This window comes from Antedon mediterranea, chromosome 1, assembly GCF_964355755.1.
Source record: "Antedon mediterranea chromosome 1, ecAntMedi1.1, whole genome shotgun sequence".
In the NCBI taxonomy this organism is placed as follows: Eukaryota; Metazoa; Echinodermata; class Crinoidea; order Comatulida; family Antedonidae; genus Antedon; species Antedon mediterranea.
In genome coordinates, this window is record NC_092670.1 from 4,561,884 (window position 1) to 4,589,746 (window position 27,863).

General features: G+C 34.8%; 3 protein-coding genes across 4 annotated transcripts; 1 reads left to right on the forward strand and 2 right to left on the reverse strand.

Annotated features, from left to right (window-relative positions):
* Window positions 1–402: 402 nt before the first annotated feature.
* On the reverse strand, window positions 403–8,481 carry LOC140054150 (60 kDa heat shock protein, mitochondrial-like). Its single transcript, XM_072099039.1, has 11 exons — window positions 8,376–8,481; window positions 7,775–7,965; window positions 7,309–7,644; window positions 5,092–5,281; window positions 4,497–4,665; window positions 4,263–4,362; window positions 3,608–3,715; window positions 3,261–3,398; window positions 2,841–3,015; window positions 1,902–2,080; window positions 403–1,226 (listed from the first exon to the last, which is right to left on the reverse strand). The coding sequence occupies exons 2-11, from the start codon at window positions 7,952–7,954 to the stop codon at window positions 1,056–1,058; spliced, it is 1,746 nt and encodes a 581-aa protein (XP_071955140.1). The 5' UTR covers window positions 7,955–7,965; window positions 8,376–8,481; the 3' UTR covers window positions 403–1,055.
* Window positions 8,482–8,867: 386 nt separating this feature from the next.
* On the forward strand, window positions 8,868–10,448 carry LOC140054236 (10 kDa heat shock protein, mitochondrial-like). The gene is made up of 4 exons (XM_072099158.1): window positions 8,868–9,079; window positions 9,462–9,620; window positions 9,842–9,931; window positions 10,117–10,448. The coding sequence occupies exons 1-4, from the start codon at window positions 9,077–9,079 to the stop codon at window positions 10,165–10,167; spliced, it is 303 nt and encodes a 100-aa protein (XP_071955259.1). The 5' UTR covers window positions 8,868–9,076; the 3' UTR covers window positions 10,168–10,448.
* A 772-nt stretch (window positions 10,449–11,220) lies between these two features.
* LOC140054169 (citrate synthase, mitochondrial-like) lies at window positions 11,221–22,112 on the reverse strand. 2 transcript variants are annotated; one of them, XM_072099064.1, is made up of 10 exons: window positions 21,983–22,112; window positions 17,412–17,459; window positions 16,595–16,702; window positions 15,897–16,094; window positions 15,267–15,455; window positions 14,582–14,778; window positions 13,946–14,075; window positions 13,413–13,514; window positions 13,033–13,242; window positions 11,221–12,494 (listed from the first exon to the last, which is right to left on the reverse strand). In XM_072099064.1, exons 1-10 carry the CDS (start codon window positions 22,031–22,033, stop codon window positions 12,333–12,335), a joined length of 1,395 nt encoding a protein of 464 aa, XP_071955165.1. In that variant the 5' UTR covers window positions 22,034–22,112; the 3' UTR covers window positions 11,221–12,332. The 2 variants fall into 2 exon arrangements, with proteins under 2 accessions (XP_071955165.1, XP_071955171.1); XM_072099070.1 differs by lacking the exon at window positions 21,983–22,112 and adding an exon at window positions 18,473–18,610.
* Window positions 22,113–27,863: the final 5,751 nt, after the last annotated feature.

The window sequence follows — 27,863 nt, forward strand, 5'->3', positions numbered from 1 at the left end:
AAAAAGGTTATAAATGTACAGATGCAACTGCGCTGTAGAACATTTTAGCATCCGTTTGTTTTTCAGCAACTGTCCTATATTAAAAGTTCATCAACAAACTTCTACAAAGTGCAGTTGTACCTGAACATATAAAAACACAATGGCCAAAAAGGCAAACTTTGCAAATTGGCGCAGTGTACAGACATTTTTTTTTATTGGATGGATTGATTACCGTACTGACAAATTGAAACCAGCACACAAATATTTTAGTAGCTTTAATAGTTTTTTTTAATTTCCCCATATTCATAATCATTGGTAAACAGTTACATTGTTTAATGTCATTTTCACATAAATAAAAAAGGTTTTATAATTATTGGAATACCATGAATTAGATACAACAGTGAAATAATCATTCATTAGGTATAAAGTGTGACATTTTAACAATACAAGGCGTGCAAACATCCTTATTGGTTCAATAATACATGTGTATTGTGATTACTAGATGAGTTCATTCATTGAGTTTTTATTTTTATCACCTTATACAATCTAGTCATTTTGTGTAAACAACTTTTAACAGACACATCTGTCTATTAATAACTAATTATATTTTTACACATAACATGTTGGACAAATAGCATTCATAGAACTCACCATCTCAGACAATGACAGGGCTAAAAATAGATACAATAAGTGGGTTTAAAGCTAAATTTAAATCAAAACTTATTAACACATTTTCAATCATATACTAAACATTGTTGACAGCGTTTACAATCTGTATTCTATGCTGGGACATACCTATGTTATTGTCCTGTTGTTGCATCAAATAAGGAAGATAGGGCAGAGTTTTTTTTCTTGTGGAAATTCCTTTAGGAATAGGGAGGTATTCTATAAAATAATTTGCCTACAAAGTATCATCTGTCATACAGATGTTACTCAACAAGCCTCTTGATGTTCATGTTTTGTTCACATGTCTCTGAAGTGTTACCGCGTTGGTCCACTTTTAAACAGCACCGTGTTTACCATTCACCGTTCCTCTTCATAAAAATTTAATATTTAATAAAATTGATATTTTGGCTTTACATCATACCGCCCATGCCGCCCATTCCTCCCATGCCGCCCATTCCTCCCATGCCGCCCATTCCTGGCATGGCATCTTTCTCTTCTTTTGGTAATTCTGTGACTACAGCCTCTGCCGTTGATAGAAGGGATGCTACACTTGAGGCATCTACCAGAGCTGTTCTAACAACCTGCCAAATACAAAACAAGCAGTGTATAAATTGGTGTAAAAATACAATGACATCGATGAAGTCTAAAAAATCAAAACTACTAATAATGCACTATGTATAAAAGCCATAAGCACAGAGCTATTGTTTGAAAAGTTTAGCTCCCAAAATTATATGCAACAAAAAGTAATCCAAATTTGTAGATGTAGAATAATTCAACTAGATTATAAATTTGTGATTAGTTGGTTCCATCACAAACATGGTCATATGCATTCACAAAACTAACATATAGTTTTTAGTCACTGCTGAACAAGAACAAGAAGAATGAAAGCACTCAGAAACTGATTGAAGTACTTGGCAAAATATTGCCACAGAGGGCGCATGTAGATATTTTGGCCCATGTTAAAAGAAAACAAATTGTTCTTTTTTTATTTGTGCAATTATTAATGAACCAATTTTCTTGATTTTTGATAGGCATGGTCTGTAAGTATATACTTATTTAAACCGAAAAATTCACACTGATAACTTGAAAATTGTAGGCGCTATCAGGCTAACAAACAAACAAAGTACTCTACTTGGCAACATTTTTATTTTTCCAAGTAAAAATTCTAGCTAACACTGTGGCATTCAAACGAAACATTTGGTTTTGTTGTTTCGGAGAATGGAATATGTTGGAAAATGAATGTTATTTGTACACACCTTAGTTGGATCAATGATTCCAGATTTAACCATACTGACATATTCATCCTTTAAAGCGTCGTAACCGACATCATCTTCTGAGTTTAAGACCTTCTCAACGACTAGTTGTCCTTCAACTCCGGCATTCTGTGCAATTGTTTGGCATGGAATTCTTAAAGCACGACGGACAATGTTAACACCTGAAAAAAAAACCAAAATACATAATGCATTCATGTCACTTTCTAATAATTAATCATTCAAGAGGCGAGGAATTAATATTCTATCACATTACCATTAGTGTTATATATAGTGTCAAGGTTGACTTTATAATGCTCAACATTTTTTCCAAGTGCACTTATAAAATTGCAATTATTAAATAATTCAAGGAGACAGCTATTGATTATTTATGCCAATTTACAGTTATATGAAGTGTGGATGGGTGGAGTTGGTGGCTAAGATGCTCACCAACCAATCCCAGCATCCTGGGTTTAATTCCTGTCGGATGTCAGGATTTTTTCGTCATAAGAAAACAACTCTATTCCTAAGGACTTGTTATAAGACTACGTAGAGTATGTTGTGTAATGTTTGCCATATTGGTATAGCAATGAAATTCACTAATGGCAATCCTTGGCAATAAATTATAATAAATAAATTGATAACCACCAGGTTCATTGGACTAATGAGTCATTGTTAGCATTCAAGCTGGTAGCAATTATATCTGTCTCAAGGTAACTTTTTTTCTTAATTTAAATAATATTTTAACTATGCATTTAGGCACAGACGAAATACACACTCATCCACATGTATCGTAGCCCATAACCTAACCCTCAATAACCTTACATGATACAGGCATCACATGGGATACACATAAACTGACAATCGGGGACAATGGCTTTAAAATGCAAAGCTCATATAATAATTTTTTGGAAGCAGTATTTTTTTATTTTGGTGCCAACTTACCAGTTTTCTGATCATCATTCTCCACAACTAGGGTGTCTAAAACCTTCAAACAACGCAAGAGGGCAGTGCCACCTCCAGGTACGATGCCTTCCTCAACGGCTGCACGTGTTGCACAGAGGGCGTCGTTTACTCGATCTTTCTTTTCATTTACTTCTAATTCACTTGCTCCGCCAACCTTAATGAAATTAAAAGTTTGGTTCAGATCAACAACAAAATACTAGAGTACTTTTAATTTGTGGTGTAACAAACTGTAGCATAAAAAATGACCTCTGACCCTTCCATATGTTAGTCTGATATCAATGTGCAATACAATACCATAACTTTGCTGATCTGTTCACGATACTTTTCTTTCATAATATTTAGTGGATTTGAAGGATTTAGCGCAATTTAAAATATTTTTTTACAAAGTAGCATTTTTACCTTAAGTACGGCAACACCATCAGACAACTTAGCAAGCCGTTCACTCAACTTTTCCTTTTCGTATTCTGATGTTACTTCTCCAATCTGCTCTCGGATCACATCAACTCGACTCTCGATCGCTGCCTTGTCTCCACCTCCCTGTAGCAATTAAATAAATAAATCAAGCACTTTGAAACAGAGTGAAATACAAAATTCAGAAAATGTGTGTGTGCTATATAATATTTTGGACTATTTTAAAACAATCTGAACAGTCAACCATGTAATTTAAAGTTCTATATAACAATGGTTGACTGTGTGTCATAATCATATTCCTTATTGCAGAAAAGAATTAATGTTAATTTACTCACCTTAAGGATCAAGGTATCATCTTTGGTGATGACAATCTCACCAACTTTTCCAAAGTCTTGAAGTTGCACCTCCTCCAATTTAGTTTCCACAGACTCATCACCAAATACCTAAAACACAGTGCGAAACCAAATCTTATTCTTATCTCCAAATACTAATTCTTTCAGTTTCAGTAATTCAAGACACAATACAACAATTCATCATTAGTAGCAACAACAAATGACTTATCATTGAACAAGAAGCTATATAATGATGTATACTTCAATCCATTCCAACAATCGTTGCGCAACAATAGATCATTGCGCTGTGGAGTTAGATGTTACACTTTTCAACTACACGCTTCTCCCCTAAGGGTCACGTCATGTCGATACAATCAGTTAAGGCAGTCTCTCCTCTGTATACATCCTACTCGTCTCAAATATGTACTAGGTTCTTTAACGCGTACATGAATATTCTTTTTTATTTAACTGGACCTACGGTTTATGGAGCGAGTGAACCCTTGCCGATATATAATAGATTACAGTTGCATTCGGCCACACACTCACTCACTCTCAGTCAGTCAGTATTGGCTATGGCCTGTTGGGGTGATATCATCCCTTTCAGCTAACTTGCTTTCAACCATTTGGAGCTGAATAGTAATACGGCTGCCATACTCACCATTCCACCAGTAGCAATGGCCATGTCTTGTAGCTGATTTTTTCGGTTATCCCCAAATCCTGGTGCTTTGACTGCACAAACTTGGAGGCCGACCTTTAACCTGTAAGTAGAAAAAAGGTAAACATAATTTGATTTTAACAAGACAATGCATGTCAAAAGATGCTGCTCAAGAACTCACTAAAACATACAAGGGCACATGGATTGCAAAATAACACTGTATACTTGCACACTGACCTGTTTAATACAAGAGTACTGAGTGCCTCTCCATCGACATCCTCACTTATGATAATTAGTGGTTTCCTCTGTTGGTTAGCGAGTTCTAATGCTGGTACAATCTGTTGCACGCCAGAGATCTTCTTTTCTGATAGCAGCAACAGGGCATCCTGGTATTCAACTTTTTGTCCTGATTAAAAACATTTAATACGATAACGATGAATTTGATGTTAGAGGCAGTGTATATAGAAAGAAGGTGTGGCATATTAATATAGCAGAAGTAGCCAAGTGGTTAAAACAGTGGAACCGTAATAATGTCGGCAAGGGTTCGACTATAAACCAGTGTACACATCTAGCTCATATGCACATTAAAAAACCTAGTAAATCTTGTGAGACGAGTAGGGGTACTAGTAAATACACTGTTACACACAGCCTTTGACTGGGCCTTTTCGGAGAACAGTCTGTGAATGAAGAGACTACCCAGTATAAAGAAATAATGATAAATAAATATACAAAACTCTATCTAGAGTTCCTATAACATGTTGTACTGTTAGCCTAAAGGAGCTAACAAACATTACATGAAATCATTACATGCTCAGTGTGATTTTTCAATTACCTTTGTTTGTGTTTATAAAATATGGTGAAATGTATCCCCTGTCAAACTTCATTCCTTCAATAACCTCTAGTTCATCTTGCAATGTCTTGCCATCTTTGACCGTCAAAACACCATCACGTCCAACTGCCTTCATGGCTTTTGAGATCAGGTTACCGATCTCTTTGTCGCCATTTGCCGAAATTGTTGCAACCTGAAAACAATTATTTAAAATGTGTATGGATACCGTAAGTTACGGTGGCCCACAACTGTCACGCACACTATAACACAGAATCACACAATTAAAGAAGGAATTACACAATTAAAGAAGGAATCACACAATTAAAGAAGAAATCGCACAATTAAAGAAGAAATCGCATATAAACAAAAGAAAGCATGAAAATATAAAACGAAATGCACAAATAAAGAAGAGCTAAGCACAATTAAAGAAGTCCGCAACAAATTCGAAAGCTCCTCGCACAATTAAAGAAGTCCGCAACAAATTCGAAAGCTCCTCGCACAATTAAAGAAGTCCGCAACAAATTCGAAAGCTCCTCGCACAATTAAAGAAGTCCGCAACAAATTAAAGTACAGTAGTCCGTATGGAACGCCATCGCTGCCTCCGGCAGCAAACTTAATTCTATTCGGCTCTTTTACTATTACGTTCGGCTCTTTTAGCATTCGGCGCATTTCTATTCGGCCCATTTACCATTACGTTCGGCTCTTTCAGCATTCGGCGCATTTCTATTTGGCCTATTTACCATTACGTTCGGCTCTTTCAGCATTCGGCGCATTTCTATTTGGCCCATTTACCATTAAGTTCGGCTCTTTCTGCATTACGCTCGGCTCTTATTGATTTGGCCCTTTTTTATTCGGCTCTTTCTGCATTACGTTCGGCTCTTATTGATTTGGCCCTTTTTTATACGGCGCAATTAAATTCTAACCTTTTACATGCGGTCAAATGGAAGAATCAACGGCTGGAAATGAGTCTATGAAAAGTTTACAAAACATATAGATGCAGCATGTAGAGTGTTTGGTTGGTTGGCGAATCATGTTATTGACATGATTAATGTGTTAGAGAAGTTGCAATTGTCCCACCTTATTGACCATTTTGAGAGAGAAAAGGTTGATTTATGGCATAGGCTAGCTAGGCCTAGCCTAGTGTCAGCCTAACATTTAATAATAATAATTTACCCTTTCTCGCTCAAAATTTGTTAAAAGATGAATTAATTTTAGGTTATTCAACACATCTTTAATCGGTTGGCTACTCATGGTTGGCGCCATGATGATGAAATGTTTGTAAACTTTTCATAGAATCATTTCCAGTCGTTGATTTTCTTCCATTTGACCCCATGTCAAAGGTTAGATTTTAATTGCGCCATATAAAAAAATGCCGATTTAAAAAGAGCCCAACGTAATGCAGAAAGAGCCGAATATAAAAGGGCCGAATCAAAAAGAGCCGAACGCAATGGTAAATGGGCCGAATAAAAAAGAGCCGAATGCTGAAAGAGCCGAATGTAATGGTAAATGGGCCAAATAGAAATGCGCCGAATGCTGAAAGAGCCGAACGTAATGGTAAATGGGCCGAATAGCGCCGAATGGTAAAAGAGCCGAACGTAATAGAATTAAAGCTTGCTGCCGGAGGCAGCGATGGCGTTCCATACGGACTACTGTACTTTAATTGTGCGAGGAACATTCGAATTTGTTGCGGACTTCTTTAATTGTGCGAGGAGCTTTCAAATTTGTTGCGAACTTCTTTAATTGTGCGAGGTACTTTCGAATTTGTTGCGGACTTCTTTAATTGTGCGAGGAGCTTTTGATTTTGTTGCGAACTTCTTTAATTGTGCGAGGAGCTTTCGAATTTGTTGCGGACTTCTTTAATTGTGCTTAGCTCTTCTTTAATTGCGCGTTTCTTCTTTATTTGTGCATTTCGTTTTATATTTTCATGCTTTCTTTTGTTTATATGCGATTCCTTCTTTAATTGTGTGATTTCTTCTTTAATTGTGTGGTTCCTTCTTTAATTGTGTGAATATGATTTATATAGTGTGCGTGACAGTTGTGGGCCACCGTAGTAAGTACTGCATGAACATGACAATTTAAAAAAGAGCAATTTCCTTACACAATTTTAATAGTTGGTCATACAGTCAACCCTCCGGAAACCAACACTTCATAGTGGATAATGATATCGATAAAAGATAATATAATCCTGACAATGATTCCAAGACTAGAAGCATATCTAACCTGTGCAATTTCTTCAGGAGTCGTTACTGGTTTTGACAATTTCTTCAAGGCGTTGACAACTTCATCGACTGCAATCATGACGCCTCGGCGTATCTCAACTGGATTAGCGCCTTTGCTGATCTTCTCAAATCCCTCTTTGGCAATAGCTCGTGCAAGGACTGTGGCTGTGGTGGTACCATCTCCTGCCTCTTCATTCGTGCTGTTGGCAACATCTTGGACAAGACGAGCTCCTATGTTTTGTAGTTTATCTTTTAATTCAATTGCTTTTGCAACGGTGACTCCATCTTTTGTGATCTTCGGTGCACCCCAGCTTTGTTCAATGATGACATTTCGACCCTGAAAAAAAATACATAAGAAATAATAAGAAACACAGATTTTAAGTTATTTCATAAATTGTCTCAGAATACCAACATAACTTCTCCAATGTTAGTTCTAGAATTACAAGTGTAGTAAGCTGAATGAGCACCTTTGGTCCCATTGTTACTGCAACAGCATCTGTAAGGAGGTCGACACCTTGCAACATAGCTGCCCTGGCTTCAGGTCCAAATTTAATGTCTTTGGCATAGCCTCGTGCTAATGCTGGTGTTATGTTCTTGGATGCGAGTTGGCGGGAAGCCATTGGCAATACGCTGTTCATACGATGCATTTTTAAATTTTCTGTAAAAATAAACTCATCAATTATACATTCATTATCATACTTCATTTGACCATTTTTAAAACAATAATTATTAATACATTTTTAGTTCCTATTTTAATTAGGCCTACCATTTAACTAAAACAAAAAATATCTAGGTTGAGTAGGCCTAGTGTCTATTTATTTCATATACATATCAATATTAATGCAAAAGATATTAGTCTGGTAGTCTAGGTCTAGCCCTATTCTCGTTCTATCTTTGCACACTCTGATCACGGACGAGTACGGCTGAAGCCCGGTTAAACACACGTGTGTGCGTGTGGTGGATTGCTATAATGCTAGTAGAAGTCTTTAAAATAGTCGCCAGTCGAACACGTATTTAACAAACGAAAAACGGCTTATAATGTTTGTAGAAAATGAATATAATACTTACATATTTATTTCAATGTGTAAATTTAATAGATATTTGTAAAACGTGGTGAATTTTATGGAGATTTGTACGGGAACCTTTCCCTGGATGATTTGAGCCTACAACAACCGATCAGTGATACAAGAAAACATGTGCGCAAACACCGGCCTTTAATTGTTGAGGCCCTACTTGCGCATTCTGAGGTCGTGCAAAGGTCATCCGCATATTATGAAACCTAAATTTATAATAAAATCAATTTCGCATAAGCGCATCATTTATAATACCAACTATTATAATAATATAGTTAAATTGATAGTTACTAAACCCTTATTGTAGGGAATAATATCGTTACTAAAATTATGGATTTCTTTATACAGCTTCAGGGCACATCTTTTCAAAGAACATTCTGGATCAAGCGTGGTGAAACCGCACTCTAATATTGCGTGTTATTTTCTTTACGTTCGTAAATGTTAATGAAAAGTCGACACAATTAAAGAAAGAATTGTTTAACATTACATGCAATAATGCACATTTTTAGAGCGTTTTCTAAGTTGCATGAAATCGCAGTTAATGCAGCAAATTACCATTGAATTACGCATGCGTATTGAGAACACCGACCGGCCGACACCATGTGTGATTTCGTATCGTGAAAGGAGTTGAGGGTAGAGTAAAGTTGTGTGCTCTTTGAATTAGAATAATTGCATAAATTGTCAGAATTTATAAAAATGGTGAGTAAATTTTTATTGCATGTTTTATAGTGAATATAAAAATAGCTTAAACCGAGCGTTTTGTTTTCTGTGTCAGTCAAAAACATGAATTAATGTTATAGCTAGGCCGCTAAGCAGGCCTACTAGAGAGTACTAGGCCTAGGCCAGACTGGGAATAGATCATCAGTTGAGTAGGCCGCCCTGGCTAACAACTTCAATCATGCAAAAATCAAATGATGACGGTACTTGACTTGTGGATGCGTGCCTCTTTGTAGTAATACGTAGGCTAGGTGCGGACTACTGTAATCCAATGTACATGTATGTATCTAATTTGGTTGGTATTAACTATTGTGTACAAGGAATTTTATTGTATGTAAACATATTTTCTTTTTGTCTTATATAGGCAGCATTAAAGAATTTCCGTCCCCTGTTTGATCGCGTACTGGTAGAACGATTCCTGCCGGAGCTGAAAACGAAGAGCGGAATTATGATTCCCCAGAAAGGACAAGCTAAAGTACTTGATGCAACAGTAGTGGCTACAGGACCAGGAGCAAGGATGGATGTAATTTCATTACTTAATTTTCCCTACAGATTTACAATATACCCTTTTTGGTTACATACCATTTCACCATAAATTACAATTGCCCCAGCATTAAGAGATCTGGCACTAATATAATAAATGTGATATTGATTTGTCAAAAAAAAAATGCACATTTTCACAGTACAGAGAGCGATAGCCTAAAAAAATCAGTAATAACTTTGAATTATTTTCTGTTTCTATAGGATGGTAAAAATCAACAAATATCTGTTACTGTTGGCGACCGAGTACTACTTCCAGAGTATGGAGGCACTAAGATTACACTTGATGAAAAGGTGAGGAAGATGAGCTGCTGTATTTAATTCACAAAATTAGTAATAATTGATGAGATAGGGGAAGAGGAAGAAATGGACTAGATAAATCCTAATGCACTTGACAATTGCATAACTACTATAAAGATTATCACCCTAAAAATCTGTTCCAGATTGTAATAATGTGGCCTTATTTTTTTTTTTTTCAGGAATACCATTTGTTCAGAGAGGGAGACATTCTAGCCAAGTATGAATCATGAAGATAACATTACCTGTAGAAACAAAGATTTATTTATACAAAAGATAATCCTGGCTAAAGATCTTCTAAAGGCTGAAGTGAAACCAATGACTTAGCATTACTAATTCTGTGACTGTTTGATTATTATAGTAAATACAGTACATAGTTGTGACCAACATGGAAAACAATTTAAATTTGTTACTGGTGAAATTAGCAACAAGGAATAATAGAATTGTTAAATAATGTCAAATTGTATTGGTTAAATATGCATTTAACTGCCTTTTTAATAAACATAAATAAAAGGTTCTTATTATGTAGATGGTCTATTTTGGTTTGTCTCCAAGTGTTGAATTACAGACTGGCATTTCATTAAACCTTTTGCTCTTTAAAGCACAAAGATGTTGGAAAAATTTGACCGACAGACACTTGCCATCAGTACAGTACTGTATTTGTAACCATTGACTGCACACTCATTCCAAAAAACTGCAATCACGGTGCCTGATATTAAACATGTTAGCTGTGTACATACCAGGGTTAACGAACTGTTCTATAAATGGACCTTTACTTTACATTGCGCAAGTTTTGCAAAGGCAGCAATTTTCTTGTCTTTTTTAGAGGTCAGTTTGATACGAAGCTACGGGCCCCCATTGGAGACATGCGTAAACAAATATTGCAGGCACAGGGTCTGTAGGCAGGAACGTGCGGTCTGTGTGAATTGGCCTTTAAGCTGACTCATATCATCCATGTGGCAAGTGCAACAGCAACTCTCCTAGACCTCAATGTTGTTAACACTAATGTACCTCTAATGTCAATTCTATATGTTTCTGAGATATATCAGATGGTCGGGTTAAAGGGGAGATTTATAACATGTTTACCAGTTTTTTTTTTTGCTTTTAATCTCGGACCAAGCCAAACTACAATAAAGAGAGGGAGCATAAATGTTAAACATAGCTATAGTCTGATAGGCATGATGATGCCGTTTTCTTGATAGAATGGCAATATATAATTTATTCATTACAGGTTAAGCCATTTACATGCAATAATAACCAAAATGCAAAATCAATACTTATAATAGTTTATCCTCTTGCACAAATCAATCTCTTTATTGCATATGATGAAAACACATTTTATATTCAGTTTGAACAATACACATGAAATAACTCAAAACACTATTCAATCTATTATGATGTATGTCAACCTCTACTGAACAAATCTTTACCAGACTTTCAACTGCAAACAAGACCATTTAGGATTACTCAATCAACACATAAAACAATCAACCTATTCAATTGAATTTCACTTTGTAATTATTATTAATTATGTTATATAATTTTAATGTTTTATCACAGGTATGTTTGTGATACTAATTGATGTGGCATTGTTGTGTCTGGTTAACACACATCAGCAATGCCACATTCCTTTCCAATCTCTTTTGCTTGTACCACATAGTTAGTGTACTAAACAAATTGGTTAAATTATCATATTCAATGGGATAAGACCCTACTACAGTAGTGGAATATTGTTAGTTATATATACATTATGAGGTAAGGTGACATATGACTACTGTACACTAATGTTTGGAACTATACAGACATCTAAATAATGTGTTGTCATACCAGGAAATGGTGTCGGGTGATAGTAATGCATATTCTAGATGGACACCTGCATTTAGACAATCCCAGATATTAATAACTCTGCGACTTTCCCACATTATTTTGTTGTCACTCAGATAGCATTGCAGTATCTTAAAGCTCTGTCTACACTAACAAACTTCATGCGACAAAAAAAAAGTTTGATAGTGTAGACAGAGCTTTACACATGCTCAGTTGAAGTCTGTAAAAAACAGACCGCATTTGAACAGATATTTTATCATTGAAGATTGGTATGCATGTAAATTAAGCACACAGTAACGAAACAAAATTATCCATTATTATTATTATTATCCATCCATTACTTAATGTAATACAATTACGTAAACAAACAAGTTCCATGTTTTCGGTTGATGTTTATTAAAGTTAAATTTGTTGAAGATGGTTTAACCCTGTCATATTCTACCTACTTTGCGGCTGAAATACAAAATTATTAAGACTGATAGTTAGTTTCAGATATAATTATTTACTATATAATTTAATTTTTTTTGGATGTGTATTTCATTTATGCATTAACATATTCTTTTGTAAAAAACTACTATAAACCAACAAGTTTCTTGAGTCCGCTTGTGCTCATTGATTTTGGTCGTTCAAGGGGCAGACCTAGAGCACGATCCCAGATGAGTGATGAGAGTACACCAAGAGCTCTGGAGACGCCAAACAGGACTGTGTAGTAGTTCATTTCAGTCATGCCAAAGTGCTACAAAAAGACAAACATTGTTTGAAATATAATGAAATATACATTAGAGTTTGTACATTTTTGTTACTGCACGCATCATCCATACACATGGAGTATCAAAATGACTGAGAAGGTTACAATACAACTTTTAAAATTATCCATCATCTTGGATCCAATCTAAATTTTCCAAATTTCCCCACTTTATACTGGCATTTAAAGCAAATCTAAAGCTTTGTCTACACTACCAAACTTTATGTGACAACAAAATGTGATGTGCCCATAATGGACATGATGATGTCATAATTGGACACTTTTTTTGTCAAACTAGTTTGATAGTGTAGAGAACTTTAGTGAGGTGAGACTAATTAGTTTGGTGGGACATTCATATTATATTCTCTCCAGTAGTTTTTTTTAAACTTTTAAATTCATAAAAATGAAATATGCCTTGGCAAATTAATCTACACTCCAAAAGAACCTACTGACACTGAGGGATGTTCCTGGAGGTGTGCTTACCTAGGAAAATGAGGCTAAACTATTGATTATTAGCATCAATTCTTACCTGAAGCAGTACTCCACTGTGTGCATCAACATTAGGCCATGGGTTCTTAGCCTTGCCATGCTCAAGGAGGACATCTGGAACCACATCATATAATTGGGCTACCAGCCTAAAGAGAGGATCACCTGGGAGGTGTTTGAACGCAAATTCACGTTGACACATGTAGCGTGGGTCAGTCTTTCGTAGTACAGCATGTCCATACCCTGGTACAACCTAAAAATAATTCAAACACTATATTAAGCCATGATAAGAAACGTTTATATTAAGTCCTCTAATTCAAAGGTGAAGGTGTATATTGTTGCATTTGATCAAAGTGTTAAGATTCTATAGCATAATGAACAGGGAATGAATGATTATATATATATTTCAACAAATGTATAGACCTGTCCTGATTTCAGCGTATTCCAAATAAATTCTTTTAATTGGTCGTCTGACACATCACCGCCAAGTTTTTCACGAAGCTTTGTAATCCATACTAATACTTCCTATTTGAAAAAAATATATAAAAATGTAAGAAACCGAAACAACATAATACATTAGAAGAGGAAATTGGCAAAGAAGTGGGAGGATTAGAAAATGCAAACTGGCATCTGATTGGCTGATTTGCAACAGCCATATCCAAAGAGAAGGTTCCTGCTTTATGTTCATGAGGTTGGGAGTTTGAATTTTGAGCTCAATCGCTTCCCTTATTGCTCAATCGCTCTCTGCTCTATACAACACCCCACATGATATTTCCAAACAGTCTCCCATCCAAGAACACAAGCCGGCACAACATTGCTTAACTAGAATAAAAGCTCAATAACGATGTTCCCACACACTATGGCTGCGGCAGATTGAAATACCGTATACTGTATCCTAAAATAATCCTTGTGACTACTAATACAAGACAACAAAAAAGATGTCATGTTTTAACTACCTGATTAGCTAATCCATGCAGTGGGCCAGCCAATCCATTCATACCAGCTGCAAATGACAGGTAAGGGTCTGATAGAGCACTTCCAACAAGATGGACACTATGGGCACTGACATTGCCACCCTCATGGTCACTAAAAGAAAGTTAAAATGTATAAGTGATAGGGCTCTGATAGAGCACATACAATATGAACAGTATGGCCACTGAAATTGCCACCTTTGTGGTAACTAAAAGAAATTTTAAATGTATAAAAAGTGATAGGGGATAGAGAGGGATACAGCGCATCCACTTCATGGGTAATAGGTATGGGAGGTATGTATAAATAAATTAATCCATGGCAGGACAATTTCCCCTTTTTAGCACACATTTATTTATTTAAATACATATTTATACAGGATATAAACCATTTCAGGTATAGATATTGCACATTTTACATATGATCCTGTTTTTTTCAGAGCAATAGATTAACAAATAATCATAAAAACTTACAATAAAACTTCACAATACAAAGACAGACAATATATACAATGTTTTAATAAAAGGAGTGACAAATTAAAGGGAACATAAAATGTAATTGTTCAATATAGTCTAAAAAGAAGAAAACAAATAATAGACAAAGCAATGAACTCCAAAATGTACCTGTGTATTGTGAGGTAAAGACGCATTAGCTCTGTGAAGGTTGGATCATCATAGCCAAGCATTGTGGTGAAATTTTGAGACCAGTCTTTATCAGCATCAATGACGCCAATTTTGCCATCACGATAAAGGTTGCGGTAGATGATAGCAGCTATGGTGGGCAATTTAGCAATAAGGTCCATTGTATCTTCGTATGTGTACTATAAAACATAAGAAAGAACAATTCATTTTCAAATCTCTTGCTAGTGATAGGCATATTTATTTATACATGGAAATAACATTGTAAAACAATGAAACATTAACTTTTTATTAACTTTTTACTATTATGAAAAACTTAGCCAAGCTGCTGCAAGCATGAAACACAATGATCGCTAGTTAAAGACTTTTTTCTAATAGATGAATTGCGCAAATTCCCATAGAAGAAAATGTCGCACTACCCTTTTCACTGCAAGAATGATCAGCTGCGATTTTCATGTTCATCGCATGTCTGCTAAGCTTTTCGATTCACATGAGTGCTCATGAATGAGTCATAGCTCATTTCAAGAGCTCTGATTGGTTGTGCAATATATATATATATGTATGTAAGTGTATAAGCTGATTCGCATAATATAAGAAATTCGTCTAGTGGAAAAAAAACAGGTATCCATTCTCATAACAATTTGATCAACAATAACTTTTTTTAAATTACCTCCCAGTAGAGTGCTTTGTTCACTCCTTCTGAGTATGCCTTGGCAAATTTACTCTCGCTGTTCATGGCAGTGATGGCAGCACTGAACTGTGACATCGGATGGAGAGTGTTGGGAAAGTTGTTAAGCATTTGTACAACGTGAGGTGGTACATCGGCACGAAGGGCCCAGTCCTTGGATATCGCATCAGTCTAAATAAGTACAAAACATATAATAAACAAGCATAAATCTACATACAAATCAGTAATGAGATGATACAAGTATAACAATTGACATTTAAGCTCTAAACTTTCAAGCTACGTGACAAAAAAATGTGATGTGCCCATATATGAACGTGATGACATCTTATCACTGCCAATTTGGGCATATAACTACCGTATTTGGACACATCACACTTTTTTTGTCGAAATAGTTTGATAGTGTAGACAGAGCTTTAGACACATATTCCTAGGCATGTCTCATCATTTAAATATACTTCTGATGGAATGATAGCCAATGATCTGATGTTATTTCTAGTATATACAGGTTAGTACAGCCGCTGAAGGCTCACCTGCCAAATTACTAGGACTACCAATGTTAGTGTTCAGCCTAATGTGTTAAACGTATGAATACCAATGTTTAGCCAGCCTTACCTGTTGTTGTGTTGGGACGTCACCAGTACAAAGTAACCAGAACAGACCTTCAGGTAATGGTTCCTCACCACCGGGGGCCTTTGGTAGGAGCTTCTGACATTGTGGGATGGAATAACCTCTGAACTCTATACCTTCATCAGGATCTAATACAGATGTCTCGGTTACTAAGCCTTTTATACCTCGCATACCACCATACAGCTATAAGAACAACAAATTTATATATTAATTAAATTGGAATATCATTAGCAGTAAACATATCCTACAGTAAAAACACTTCTAAAACAAATATTTTTCCCTGAGATTTGGCAACAATTGTTTAGCAACATTTATTTAACCAAATTTCACCGATAAAATTGAAGAGATAAATAAAAGCAAATATCATTCATTTCAATGGAGAAAAAAAACAATGGTGGTCCCTGTCATGTGACATGATATAACAATGCCAAAACAATGACAACAAAAAACGGGAACAAAAAGATAATGACAGTAAATAGGAAAAAAAAAAAATTTTGTTGATATAAAGTTTGCGGTATACCACATATATTAGTTCTGAAAAGAACCGTCGAGTTCCTCGACGTTTCGACCCATATGCTTTGATCGTTCTCAGGAGTGAGAAATACATTTTGTATATATACCGTAGGATACTGTAGTACTTTGGTAGAATAAACAGGCCTAAATTATAAACTATTGCATCTTACCTGGTCCACTACAATTTCACCTATCACTTTATTTCCATGGCTCTGTCTAAACTCTTTTACCTCTTGTTGTTGTTTTGGAATGAGATTTGCTAACACCTCTTTCAAATTCTGAAATAACAATAAATAATATTTAGATTTATTAATTATTATCATTATATAAGTGAGGGATGACATAAGAAACAATTACTTTTATTATTTCAAACAATGTTTTCTGCGCATATTCTAGGTGCCGTTTATTCAAAGTGGGGCATTTATTTGAATAAATATGGTTCAACACTCAACGTACAAACAAACATACAACTTGCACATACAATCTATGATGAGAGGAGGCAGCATATTTGAGTAATTACTCTTACATTTATTTCACTTAAGGTAAGTATCACTTAAGGCAAGCACTTCAGGGTAATTCGGTGTCCCAGCACAAAGGAGCAAGCAAGCAAGTGTCAGGCCCAATGGGTTAACTAAGAGGAAATATAGTACAAATGGTTTGCCACTACTGTATGGAGCTTCCGACTACCTAACTAGGTTAGGTCAATCGATGTGTTGTCGGCCGTCCCCTGGAAAAATAAACCATCAAAACTGCGTCGAGGTAGGGAGCGAGGAATCGCGTCCCAATATCCCCACATGCGCACAATGAACTAACATGAAATAGTTTGGTTATCGGTCAACGCAAATAACACTAACAGGCTTCCTATTATTATATTGATGAGTCGTAAAGTACAGTCAAGCATACTATAGCACTGACCAATAGACACTGTGCTCGCATGGCATGAATAATTCATAACTATTCTAATACTAAAATCAATAAACTACTTACTGTTGAATCTGAAACATTGCGTACACTTGAAATTGCAGGGAGGAAATTCTACAAAAAAAGATACAATAATAGAATTCAACTGTGAATAAATTGTACAGTATACAGTAGCATTATACAGCATTCATGCAATTGATGGTACATATAATTTTATTTACAATGATGCCATTTTATACAATATTCGTATTCATGTATTGCATGATTACCATAGTGTATGCGGCAAGCCATATGATTCTATAAAAAAGGGAATTATAGACAAGGTAGAAAATGTATTGGTATTTCGGTGTTATACCTATTCTACAACCGAGTAATGCTACTATATGCAAATATGGGAGTGATGTATTCTTAACTAATACTGTAGTTCGAACATCACTAGACAAATATACTATATCACTTATCAGTAATTGATAGTTATATATTTGCTGTTTTTTAGAATAATTACTGTAAATTACAACACTTGAAACCTTTACATATTTGCAGATTTAGCAAACTTCACCACTAGACAATACAGTAATCTAGGTACAATAGGATTCTTTACTATAGTCAACCAAAAGGTGTCCAGTATTGGGAGAGTTGACTGTATGTATTAGTAATAACAATAGTACAGGTATAAAAACCTTAAGACCAGGAAGAACATTATGAATGACAAAATGTTGATACATAACAATAAACAACCTTAAATTGTTACATAAACAAGTGGATTATCAGTAAAAACATTAGGCTGGTAAAATATTACATTAAAACCTTCAATTCAATAAATAATTTTATTAAAGATATTAAATTATTTAATTTTTCGCTATAATTAAAACAAGATAAATACAATATTTCAACAGTAATATTTTTCAATAAATAATAACAATATACTGTTAATAATATACAAAATAAAAACAGATCAAACAACCGTCACTGTATAAAATCAAGTATCTATACTATTTATCAAAAATACATAGTTTTCTAATTGTTACTGTGATTACATTACTCTGAACGTCACATAAACACGCCCATTGTATAGTAGTCTTAAAAAAAAGTCTGCACAAAAATAAAGAATGAACTTTGAACTTTACAGAAATGTCATTATCTTGACTGGAGTTCATCAGTACAGTAGTGAGCACTCGTTGGTAGCATCTCCTATCCTCCGCACAGCGGTAATGTTATGTGTAAATTACACAATGAATTAACATAATACGATGCACACTATGAAAGCCTGACAATTGCTGCTTCACTCTCACAATCCGTACAGTTCAGGAAATCTTGATATAAATTATTAAAGGGATTTTGAGAGCAAGGTCATGTGATCCATGGGATATTATGTCACTGACTTTGACCTTTTAAGAGATCAGATACTATGACATAGGGTCATTGATTTAGTTTTAGCGTCAACAATCTTTGCGATTTGATTGGTTATTTAAATATTAATTATAACATGTAGCAAGTGTAGCATGTTACATGTAGTCACGCATGTGATACTGTACTGTATTCCAGAACATCATCAGATCAATTAACAATTTTAAATGATTTTTTTTAACTAGGGTAAAAGATTTAATGTTCTATTATTAAGGAATTTGCTAATTAATAATAATTACATCATTACTAGACAATTTACGTTGGAAACCATAAAATACTGTAACTAGAAATGGCGAGATTAAAGAGTTTGAGATTTTAAAGCAATCGCCACTACAGTAAGCTACGCTAACCTAATAATATAATCCCTTAATTTTTTTTTAATGACATTGAGTGCATCCATGAGTCAAATCTGCAGGAATACTGTACCACTGTAACATCTAGTTACCGTAGGATCTGAATCATAATATCCTTTCCTTTTTATAAATTCCATGAAATCTCTATCTGACAATTTATCAAAAAATGTACAGTTTTCGTCCCAAGAAAGCTAACTTAGAGCATTTTATTCTGTTAAAGTTGTGATTAAAATAAACTTTTAAAGTTTTGAGGAGGTTTGGACAGAATTTGTTTAGATTTGAAAAAAAAGGGGTGAGGAGGGGAGGTAAAGATACATCAATTTGAAAAAACGTTGAAGAAACAAAAGCTTGGACTTAGAGTGACAACATAATTGATAAACATACTGCAGCATACTAAATTTCTAGATTATTTAGTAGTAATAGTTATAAAATAAACTGCATGGGTTTCGAAAGGAACAGTAATATAAAGGTGGACTGGTCATCCTGTGTGGACAGTATGGTTCTGGTACCATACAGTACAACATCTTAACCAACAACATACAGTACAATACTGTACCCTCAATAACATGCTAAATTCCTATCAAATATGCACAGAGTCAACACATTTACCAATTGAAAATGAATATCATTAACCTATATAAAATGCTTAATTTTTTAATTAAAAAAATGGTACCAGCATAATTGCCATTTTCTATTGTTATCAACATAAATTGCACGTTGTACTGTACATCAATTAGGTATTTATTAACTCTCATTGACATGGTAATTGAGCCTACAACAACAATAAAAAATTTATAATATGACTTTCCCAATACAGTTAAAATTTAGAATGTTTATAAATAAGGCCCTGTTTCTGCTGCCAAGAAAATAGAAAATACTGTATGTGATACGGTATTTTTTGAATACCGTATTTTTTTGGCAGCAGAAACTGCGCTCATAAAAAAAAACACTGATTTGTATACATATGGTATTTACAAATTTATACCGTATTTTTTGTACCCATTTCTGCTGCCAATAAACAATACAGTATTTTTTTTGACCTGTGACATGAGGTCAACATTGTGATTTTATTTTCTGTCGCTGTCAGCTGTTTTACACACGTGTATAGATATATTCGGCGAAAATGTGAAGCGAAGACGTCACAGTATTTACTATATAAATCTGTGTGGGGAGGGGAAGCTAAAATGTCCGGCCAACTAAAAGGTAATAAAAGGGACAACCACATTTATAAAGCCATTTCTAAAAAAATAAAGCAGGAGTACGGAATAGACTTGTCTCCAAAGCAAGTAAATTCAAAGCTGAAGAGCCTGCGAAAGCAGTAACATTGCAAAAGACAATAACTCAGGGAGGAATTAAATTACTTGTCCCCATTACGATGTTTTCTGTGCTCTCACAACATCGCTATTACTAGGGCGAGGCTGTTGAAAGTGAGGCGTAAAACTTCTTTTATTGCGACTTTTAATTATCGACCAAATAAATGAATGGCAATTTGGGTAAAAATGATGAAATTTAAAATGACCACCCAAGAAGTATTGTTAGCAGAAACAGGGTACTAAAAAATACAGTATAAAAATTACCGTATTTTATACAGTATTTTTATACTGTCAGTGTATTTTGAGTAGTTGCAGCAGAAGCAGGCCCTACAATGGTAGAAATATTTTTGTTAGGTAAAAGATGAAATGTTTTATTTTGATTAGGAATAAAAACATGAATTGATTATTTGCAGGGAAACACACTCTTGATTATGCATGTGATTAGTGAAGTATGTATTATTAAATATCATGCCACTCACAATCCTAAAAATGACAAGGATCTACCATGACAAGGATCTACCATGACAAGGATCTACCATGACAAGGATCTACCATGACAAGGATCTACCAAGTGTATGTAAGTAGCCTACTGTAGTACTACCGGTAGCTAGAACAGTACAACATGAAATACCGGCACATTTATATTGACTATTTTGCCTAACCATACCGTTACGAATGAGTGAAAAGTTAAGGTGCTGTGCATAAAATGACTTGCGCTGGTACTGTTGCAACTAATAATTAGTGAAAAATGAATTGTTTCACATGGTTCCTCGTATCGTATGGTTACAATTACATGGCAAAATATTGCATTTCACAGCATTTTCCCGATACAGGATAAATAATTGTATTTAAATAAATACAATTTTGATTAATAATTGGTATTACTATTATTGTACAGGCTCCAACAAGTTGTATTTGACAGATATGACCATTTAGATTAAGGAGTGAATATGTAAGTTGACAGGCCAGTGAGTGTATATAATGACCATAATATCTATATAGCCTAGGAGCGCTCGTCCGTCGAGCTATTTCACCGTGCTGGGCCAGTGAAAATACACAGGCTTAGGCCTAGCCGACCGAACGAAGGCTGGCATCCTTCCTAGTGATAAGACCCAGGCTATAACCTGTATTATTAAAACCTGTATTAAAATAACCAATAAAACAATAAATACAATTTACAATACTAATACAAATCACTAATTTAATTAAGTTTGTTGCAAATATAATTTGACTAAAATTAACTTTTCTACAAAAGCCAATACAGTGGCCTGTAGCAGGACTAAACTATTATATATGGTTACCAGAGCCTAGAAGATATGCATGGATGGGAGACTTCGACCCAAAGGTAGGCTAGGCCCCACCTAGTGGACAGCCTGAGTCCAGCAGAGCCTTGTATCCTAGACTAAATATAGGTCGGAGCACCCCGGAGCACTACCTTTCTACCATTCAGCGGGGTGCGGTGGCCTGGTAGGCTGATCCGCCGGCTGGCTAGGCGATCTGAAATGCATGATATTTAATTCAATTATTTAAACCAACCGTAACAAAATGAGTAAGTTTCACATACCGTTGTGTTTACACGCAAAACGCTTTTTGAGAAAATTCTAATAAACGACATGTTTAAAAATGTTACTGCTTAAAAAATAACTTTTAATTAGACGCAGATACTAGGCCTAGAGAGATCTGGTGAAAAAACCACACACACTATAAAAAAGGAAAGTCATTAGAGGGCGCTACAAATGTTTAATTCAATTATTTAGAGAGGCGGTAAGCGATTTTTTTTTCCGTACGAGAGTTCCTCCATCGGTTCGTTTCGGACTCAATCGACTCTCTTCGGTATTCGGTAAAGTCAGCTCACTGATGCGTGACAACATAATACAATTTACATTTACAAACCGCGTCCGCGAGCTAATACTTTCACAGGCTCTCATAATAGTAAAATGAATCTACACTAATACGAGTTTTGATGACATTAATTAATAAATACTAGGCCTACTTAGTAATTACATTAAGAACCCAATAGCATATTGAAGATATTTAGGTCTACGACCCAATAATAGGTCGTATCAGATATTATTTGTTGAAGTTGAACGACCTTTTGTCACGAACGAGAGGCTCTTTTCTTATCGTTTATGGTATTGTAGCTAGCCCATGGCTAGCCTATAGCCAAGCTTGTGTAAGCCTATGCAAGGTATTACTTTTGAATTTAAAATGATTATGTACAGTAGGAATTCCTATGCACAGTGTATGTTTTTTATACCTTTTAAAATAATATTATTAAATTAATATTTATATTGTAAGGTAATGGAAATTTTACGTTAAAGGTGTACGTATTAATTATCCCCAATCTTGAAAAATAAAGATTTCAGACTTTTAATATAGGCAATTTTGGAGTTTTAATTAAGTTATAGGCCTACAACTAATATTATTGTTTATTATGTGTATATGTAATTTGGAAAATCATAAAAAATACATGCAAAGTAAAAAACATTCAATTACGGTACTGACACGACTGCAATAGTACAAATACATTTAATAATAACACATTTTCCAGGAAGCTTATAATTATATGTGATACTATCATCTTGTCATGAAGATCGGTTTTCTGTATTCCATATTCTTGATTTTATTTTTTTTATTATGGTTTCTGAAATAAATTTAAAAAAAAATTGTTCATTTTAATTCAAAATTTCCACTGGCCAAGATATCAATAATGATTAAATTAACACAATATTAAACGCTTTATAAGCAAGCATGTTTCTATACATACAACTTACATGTTACTAGGCCTATATGTATACAATTTTTCAAATGTTACACTTAAAACCCTGAAGAAAATTGTAATTTTCTTGATAAAAACATCTGTTAGTGTTACTTCTGTAAATATAATTTCTAACCTACTACTTGATCATTTTATTAAAATAAAAAATAGTACTGTAGATGGAAATGTACTACATTGAAGCACACGTACCATGGAGTAACTCCATGCACGTACGTAACGTAGGGCTAGGCTAGATAGGCCTTGCTTGTGACGACCAACAAACAAAGTGCTGCTGCTGTGTGTTACTGTTTGTGAATCTGATGGTACATACATTGGTTTGTGGCTGCCTATACAGTATTATATTATTAAAATTCTAGGCCTATTATTATTATCACAATGACGTTCAGTACTATACTACTATTAATATTTATTATTATATTTACAGTGAGTATAGTATTAGGCCTCTAGTATGTATAAATCTGTCACTCGTGCAAAAAAGCTGCTCACGTTTTGTCTTGTGGTTGCTGTCACGCATCAGTGAGCATCGGTGGCTTACCGAAGAGTCGATTGAGTCCGAAACGAACCGATGGAGGAACTCTCGTACGGAAAAAAAAATCGCAGGCGGTAATGGAGGAGGTGGATGACGATCTGGAGCATTCTCTACTTCTCTACGGAGCGCAATTTATGCCTTTATTAACTTCAATAATAGAAATAGTACTAGGGTAACTGCTCAAGTGGACCCAATTTAGCACCAGGGTAGCACAGTGATATAAAATAGAAATAAAAGTCTACTTTTAATATCGTTTCGTATATACCCACCATATCACAAACTGACAAACAGAAACATCTTGGCATTCACATTGATTCTAATTTATTTTTTTCTTTTCATGTAAATAAACTCCGTTCCAAACTGGGCTTGTCCATCTCCATCTTATCGCGTGCTCGGTCATCATTTCATTACTAAACACACATCCATACTCCTCTATAACACTAATCCTCCCACGCATTGACTATTGATGTAGTGTTTGGGGAATCAGATCGAATATTGACCGAATACAGACCATTCAAAATAGAGCACTTCGCATTATCATTAAAGCTCATCCTCTCACACCACGAACTAACATTTACAACACCTTAAACCTTCATACAGTCCAAGATCACATGCATCTACAACTGGGCTGCCTTGCCTACAGGTCTTCAAATGGTCTTGCTCCGGAATACTTTGCCCTGCGTCTTGCCAGAATCCAAATCATCGATGTACCCGAAGTGTCAGTGAGAGGAAAACTAAAACTTTTAAGAACAGCTTCATCTATAGAGCACCAACATACCTCCAAACTAAGAAATGCGGTAACAATAAATAATTTTGAGTCTGCTCTAAAAAAATATTTAATCCCAAAAGAAAAAAAATCAACGTTTTGTATAGTATTGTAGGCTATATTTTTGTATTTAAGTACATATATATTATATATTTTTATATTTTTTTAACATAGTTCATCCGTTTTTTCATATATATTTTTGATTGTCTGCATACTATGCTGTTTAGGGTCACCCTCACAAAATAAGGTTTAATAAAAAAATAAAATAGAAATAAAGTCACTAAATTTTAATATCTTTTCGTATATTAATACAATGTGCTCAAGTGGACCCAATTTGGCCCCAGTGGATCACAGTGATATAAAATAGAAATAAAGTCACTAAATTGTAATACCTTTTCGTATAAAACATTGTGCTTAAGGGGACACAATTTGTAACAGGGGAGCAGTGATATAAAATAGAAATAAAGTCAATCAAGCTTCAATCTTTTCTTATGTTAATACACTGTGCTCAAGTGGACCCACTCAGAAACAAAGTTGCATGGAATTATTTATTATTACACCATAAAACCCCCAAAAGAGCCCATGTGTTCCACATTTTTTAGTACTCTTGGGTACGGTGGGCTTCTTTTCAACGGGTAAGCTTCTTTTCCGCATGGGGTTCTTTTCAAGATTACTTTTGCAAACTAAAGGAGGGGAGCTTCTAGGTTCCCGCCCGGAAAATTGTATCTTTTGTTGTAACTTTTAAATTTAATTTTGTGGCGTGTTTACCGCGAATGACTAACAATGCCATCTTCCCCATTACACCTGCACACACTCATTTGCATAACAACGCACGTCATATCAAACTGTTTAAAATAACTACAAGGTCCCCAGAAATGAAACCTATAGTATTTTGAAACATGACCTATAAGAGTCTTCACTACCCTACCGTGATTTGGGCTGAGCAAAGACAATTATGAAAAAATATTTATTGAAATATGAAATTAAATATTAAGTCTCCAGTTAAGCTCACCATGGTTGGGGCAGAGCTAAGAATGAAAGTTTATTCCCCGGAAATTATGAAACGAAATATAAAAGTCTTCAGGACCAGCAATGGTGATTGTTTCCCAAGTGTGAGACATGAAATGCACGCGGCCGTGATTCAACAAAACAAAATTATGAAATACAAACAGAGCTAGCACACAAAAGCCTACTTACTAATTTTAATATTTCTATAATTTAGAAAACAATTAGAATTATCATATCACCTTTGATAATTATAATGTTAAATTTCAACTATCCAGATGCGAATTTTAGGTTGGGTTTAAAAAAACTCGACTTAATAATTATGCTTCAATTTCCAAGATCTGCTTAAAACATATTTATTTATTTATTTTACCATAAACTTTTATTCACAACAAATTAGTAGGCCTACAATGCAATATCTCGCATGAAACGGATATTTAAAAGTACACTATAATGTGTAACGGTAGAATTACAATTCTAATGTAAAAGATTAACAAAATTAAAATTGAACAGTGTTGTGTGTTGATCGCGAATGACTAACAATACCATCTTTCCCACAGCACATGTGCACACTCATTTGCATAACAAACGCACGGCATACCAAACTACGATGAGATAAAATTAATTCTCTTCTTTTACATTAAAATAAATTGAGGGCGCTAAACATAAAATTTAAACCACCAAAGCAGTTTGCGAGAGCCAAAAAAAAAAAGATGGTAAATGTGCTCTCCCTGCCTCAGCACTAAGGCCCTGCCACAGCCTTTTGGGGTCGTTTCCACCACATCACCAGGTGCATTGATGTTGTCGCCTCATGATGTGTGGTGGAAAGGGGGACGTATGATCTGTGAACCCCAAACACAGTGGCTCGCATAGCCTTAACTCTATTCCACCGACCAGCGTGGGAATCGAACCCACGACATACGTGTTGTTAACACGACGCTCAGACGACTGAGCTAACTGATCATTTTGGTTTTAGCAAGGTTAATAGGATATTTATGACGTAATGATGAATTACGTAATACACGTATAAATAGACTATTATCAGCTTTTCAGTCATGTACTTGGTGGCGTAACGGGTAATGCTCAGTTTTGAGTGCTATCGGCTGGGGTTCGAACCTCGTCGGATATTTTTTTTTTTTTAATATTGGTTTTTTTTTTAATAGAGAGATGTGATATTATCAACCTGCAGGTTGTAGGTGGCCTAGGCTATAGTAAATTTGGTATTGGATATCCCAGATGATGTACGCTCGAGATTTTTTGTATAACTTAATATTAGCTTAAATAGCGCCCTCTATATAATTTTTTATTATTATAGGACGCCCTCTATTGTTTACCCGAAATGTTGTTTTTTTCAACTTGGGACCTCTGTAAAATCACTGTGCTCCACTGGTGCTAAATTTGGTCCACTGAACCAGTTACCGTAGTACTATTTCTATTTCGGAAGTAAATAAAGGCATAAATGGCGCTCCGTAGAAGTAGAGAATGCTCGATCGTCGAAATGACGCTCTGAATATACCTCCGGTATGATATGACGAAAATCGTCGGGGTTAATCACCTGCATTTTATGCAAATTATGTGGTAGAAACAAGAGAACAACCGTTGAACACTGTACATTTAAATGTATTATAATGCATGACAGTTTCTAACATACATAACCTACATTTGTATACATCTTGTATTTTTTTAAACATCGCGTTTTATTTGTTGTGTAGGCCTATTCGGTAGTTGGAAAATTCATAGTTTGGAACTAAAAAAACATAAATGTTTTAGCTTGTTAAAATAAGAAAACGCGATACTTAGGAAAAAACAAGAACACATCATATTGCATTTTGCGATGAAGAGAGAAAGTTATATCATAATGAGTTTATAATGTAGCCTAATAAATGTGGTGATATTGGATAGGTAGGCCAATGTTTATAGGTTTGTATGGGTGTTAGAAGACCATGTCATGATGATGCCTGGCAGAGGTTATTAATCAGTTTAAATGATGAAGTGTCAACTCAAGAATGTAAACATTATAATACAACCTAACAATCACTCTTTGAGAAAAAACCCTATTCTGATTCTGAGCTATTACGTTCCCCAAACCATGTTAAAATTTGATACAAATAATAATAAAGTGTAATCAAAGTACTGTATATAAGCTATTCAGTTTAATTTTGCACAGGCTTCAGTGTAGGTTTCAGTTCCAACTAACTTAACAGAAACACTTTCTTTATTAATATTTTTAGTAAAATTATCTTGGATATTATTAGGCCTATGTGTTTAAACTTTGAAAAATTAGGTAACGATAGTTTTTTTTTCTGAGTGAAAGTACATCAAAATGTAAATATTCAGATCCAAAAAATTATAGAGGCATATCTTTA

Coding starts and splice junctions, on each gene's coding strand:
- LOC140054150 (XM_072099039.1), bottom strand. CDS start 7,954: ATGCATCGTATGAACAGCGTATTGCCAATGGCTTCCCGCCAACTCGCA. Junction 5,282..7,308: donor CTCCTGAAGAAATTGCACAG/GTTAGATATGCT, acceptor AATTGTTTTCAG/GTTGCAACAATTTCGGCAAA. Junction 3,016..3,260: donor ATGGTGTTGCCGTACTTAAG/GTAAAAATGCTA, acceptor AATTTCATTAAG/GTTGGCGGAGCAAGTGAATT.
- LOC140054169 (XM_072099064.1), bottom strand. CDS start 22,033: ATGTCGTTTATTAGAATTTTCTCAAAAAGCGTTTTGCGTGTAAACACA. Junction 16,095..16,594: donor GTGAAATTGTAGTGGACCAG/GTAAGATGCAAT, acceptor TTGTTCTTATAG/CTGTATGGTGGTATGCGAGG. Junction 13,243..13,412: donor ATACGCTGAAATCAGGACAG/GTCTATACATTT, acceptor AATTATTTTTAG/GTTGTACCAGGGTATGGACA.
- LOC140054236 (XM_072099158.1), top strand. Junction 9,621..9,841: donor GACCAGGAGCAAGGATGGAT/GTAATTTCATTA, acceptor CTGTTTCTATAG/GATGGTAAAAATCAACAAAT. Junction 9,932..10,116: donor AGATTACACTTGATGAAAAG/GTGAGGAAGATG, acceptor TTTTTTTTTCAG/GAATACCATTTGTTCAGAGA.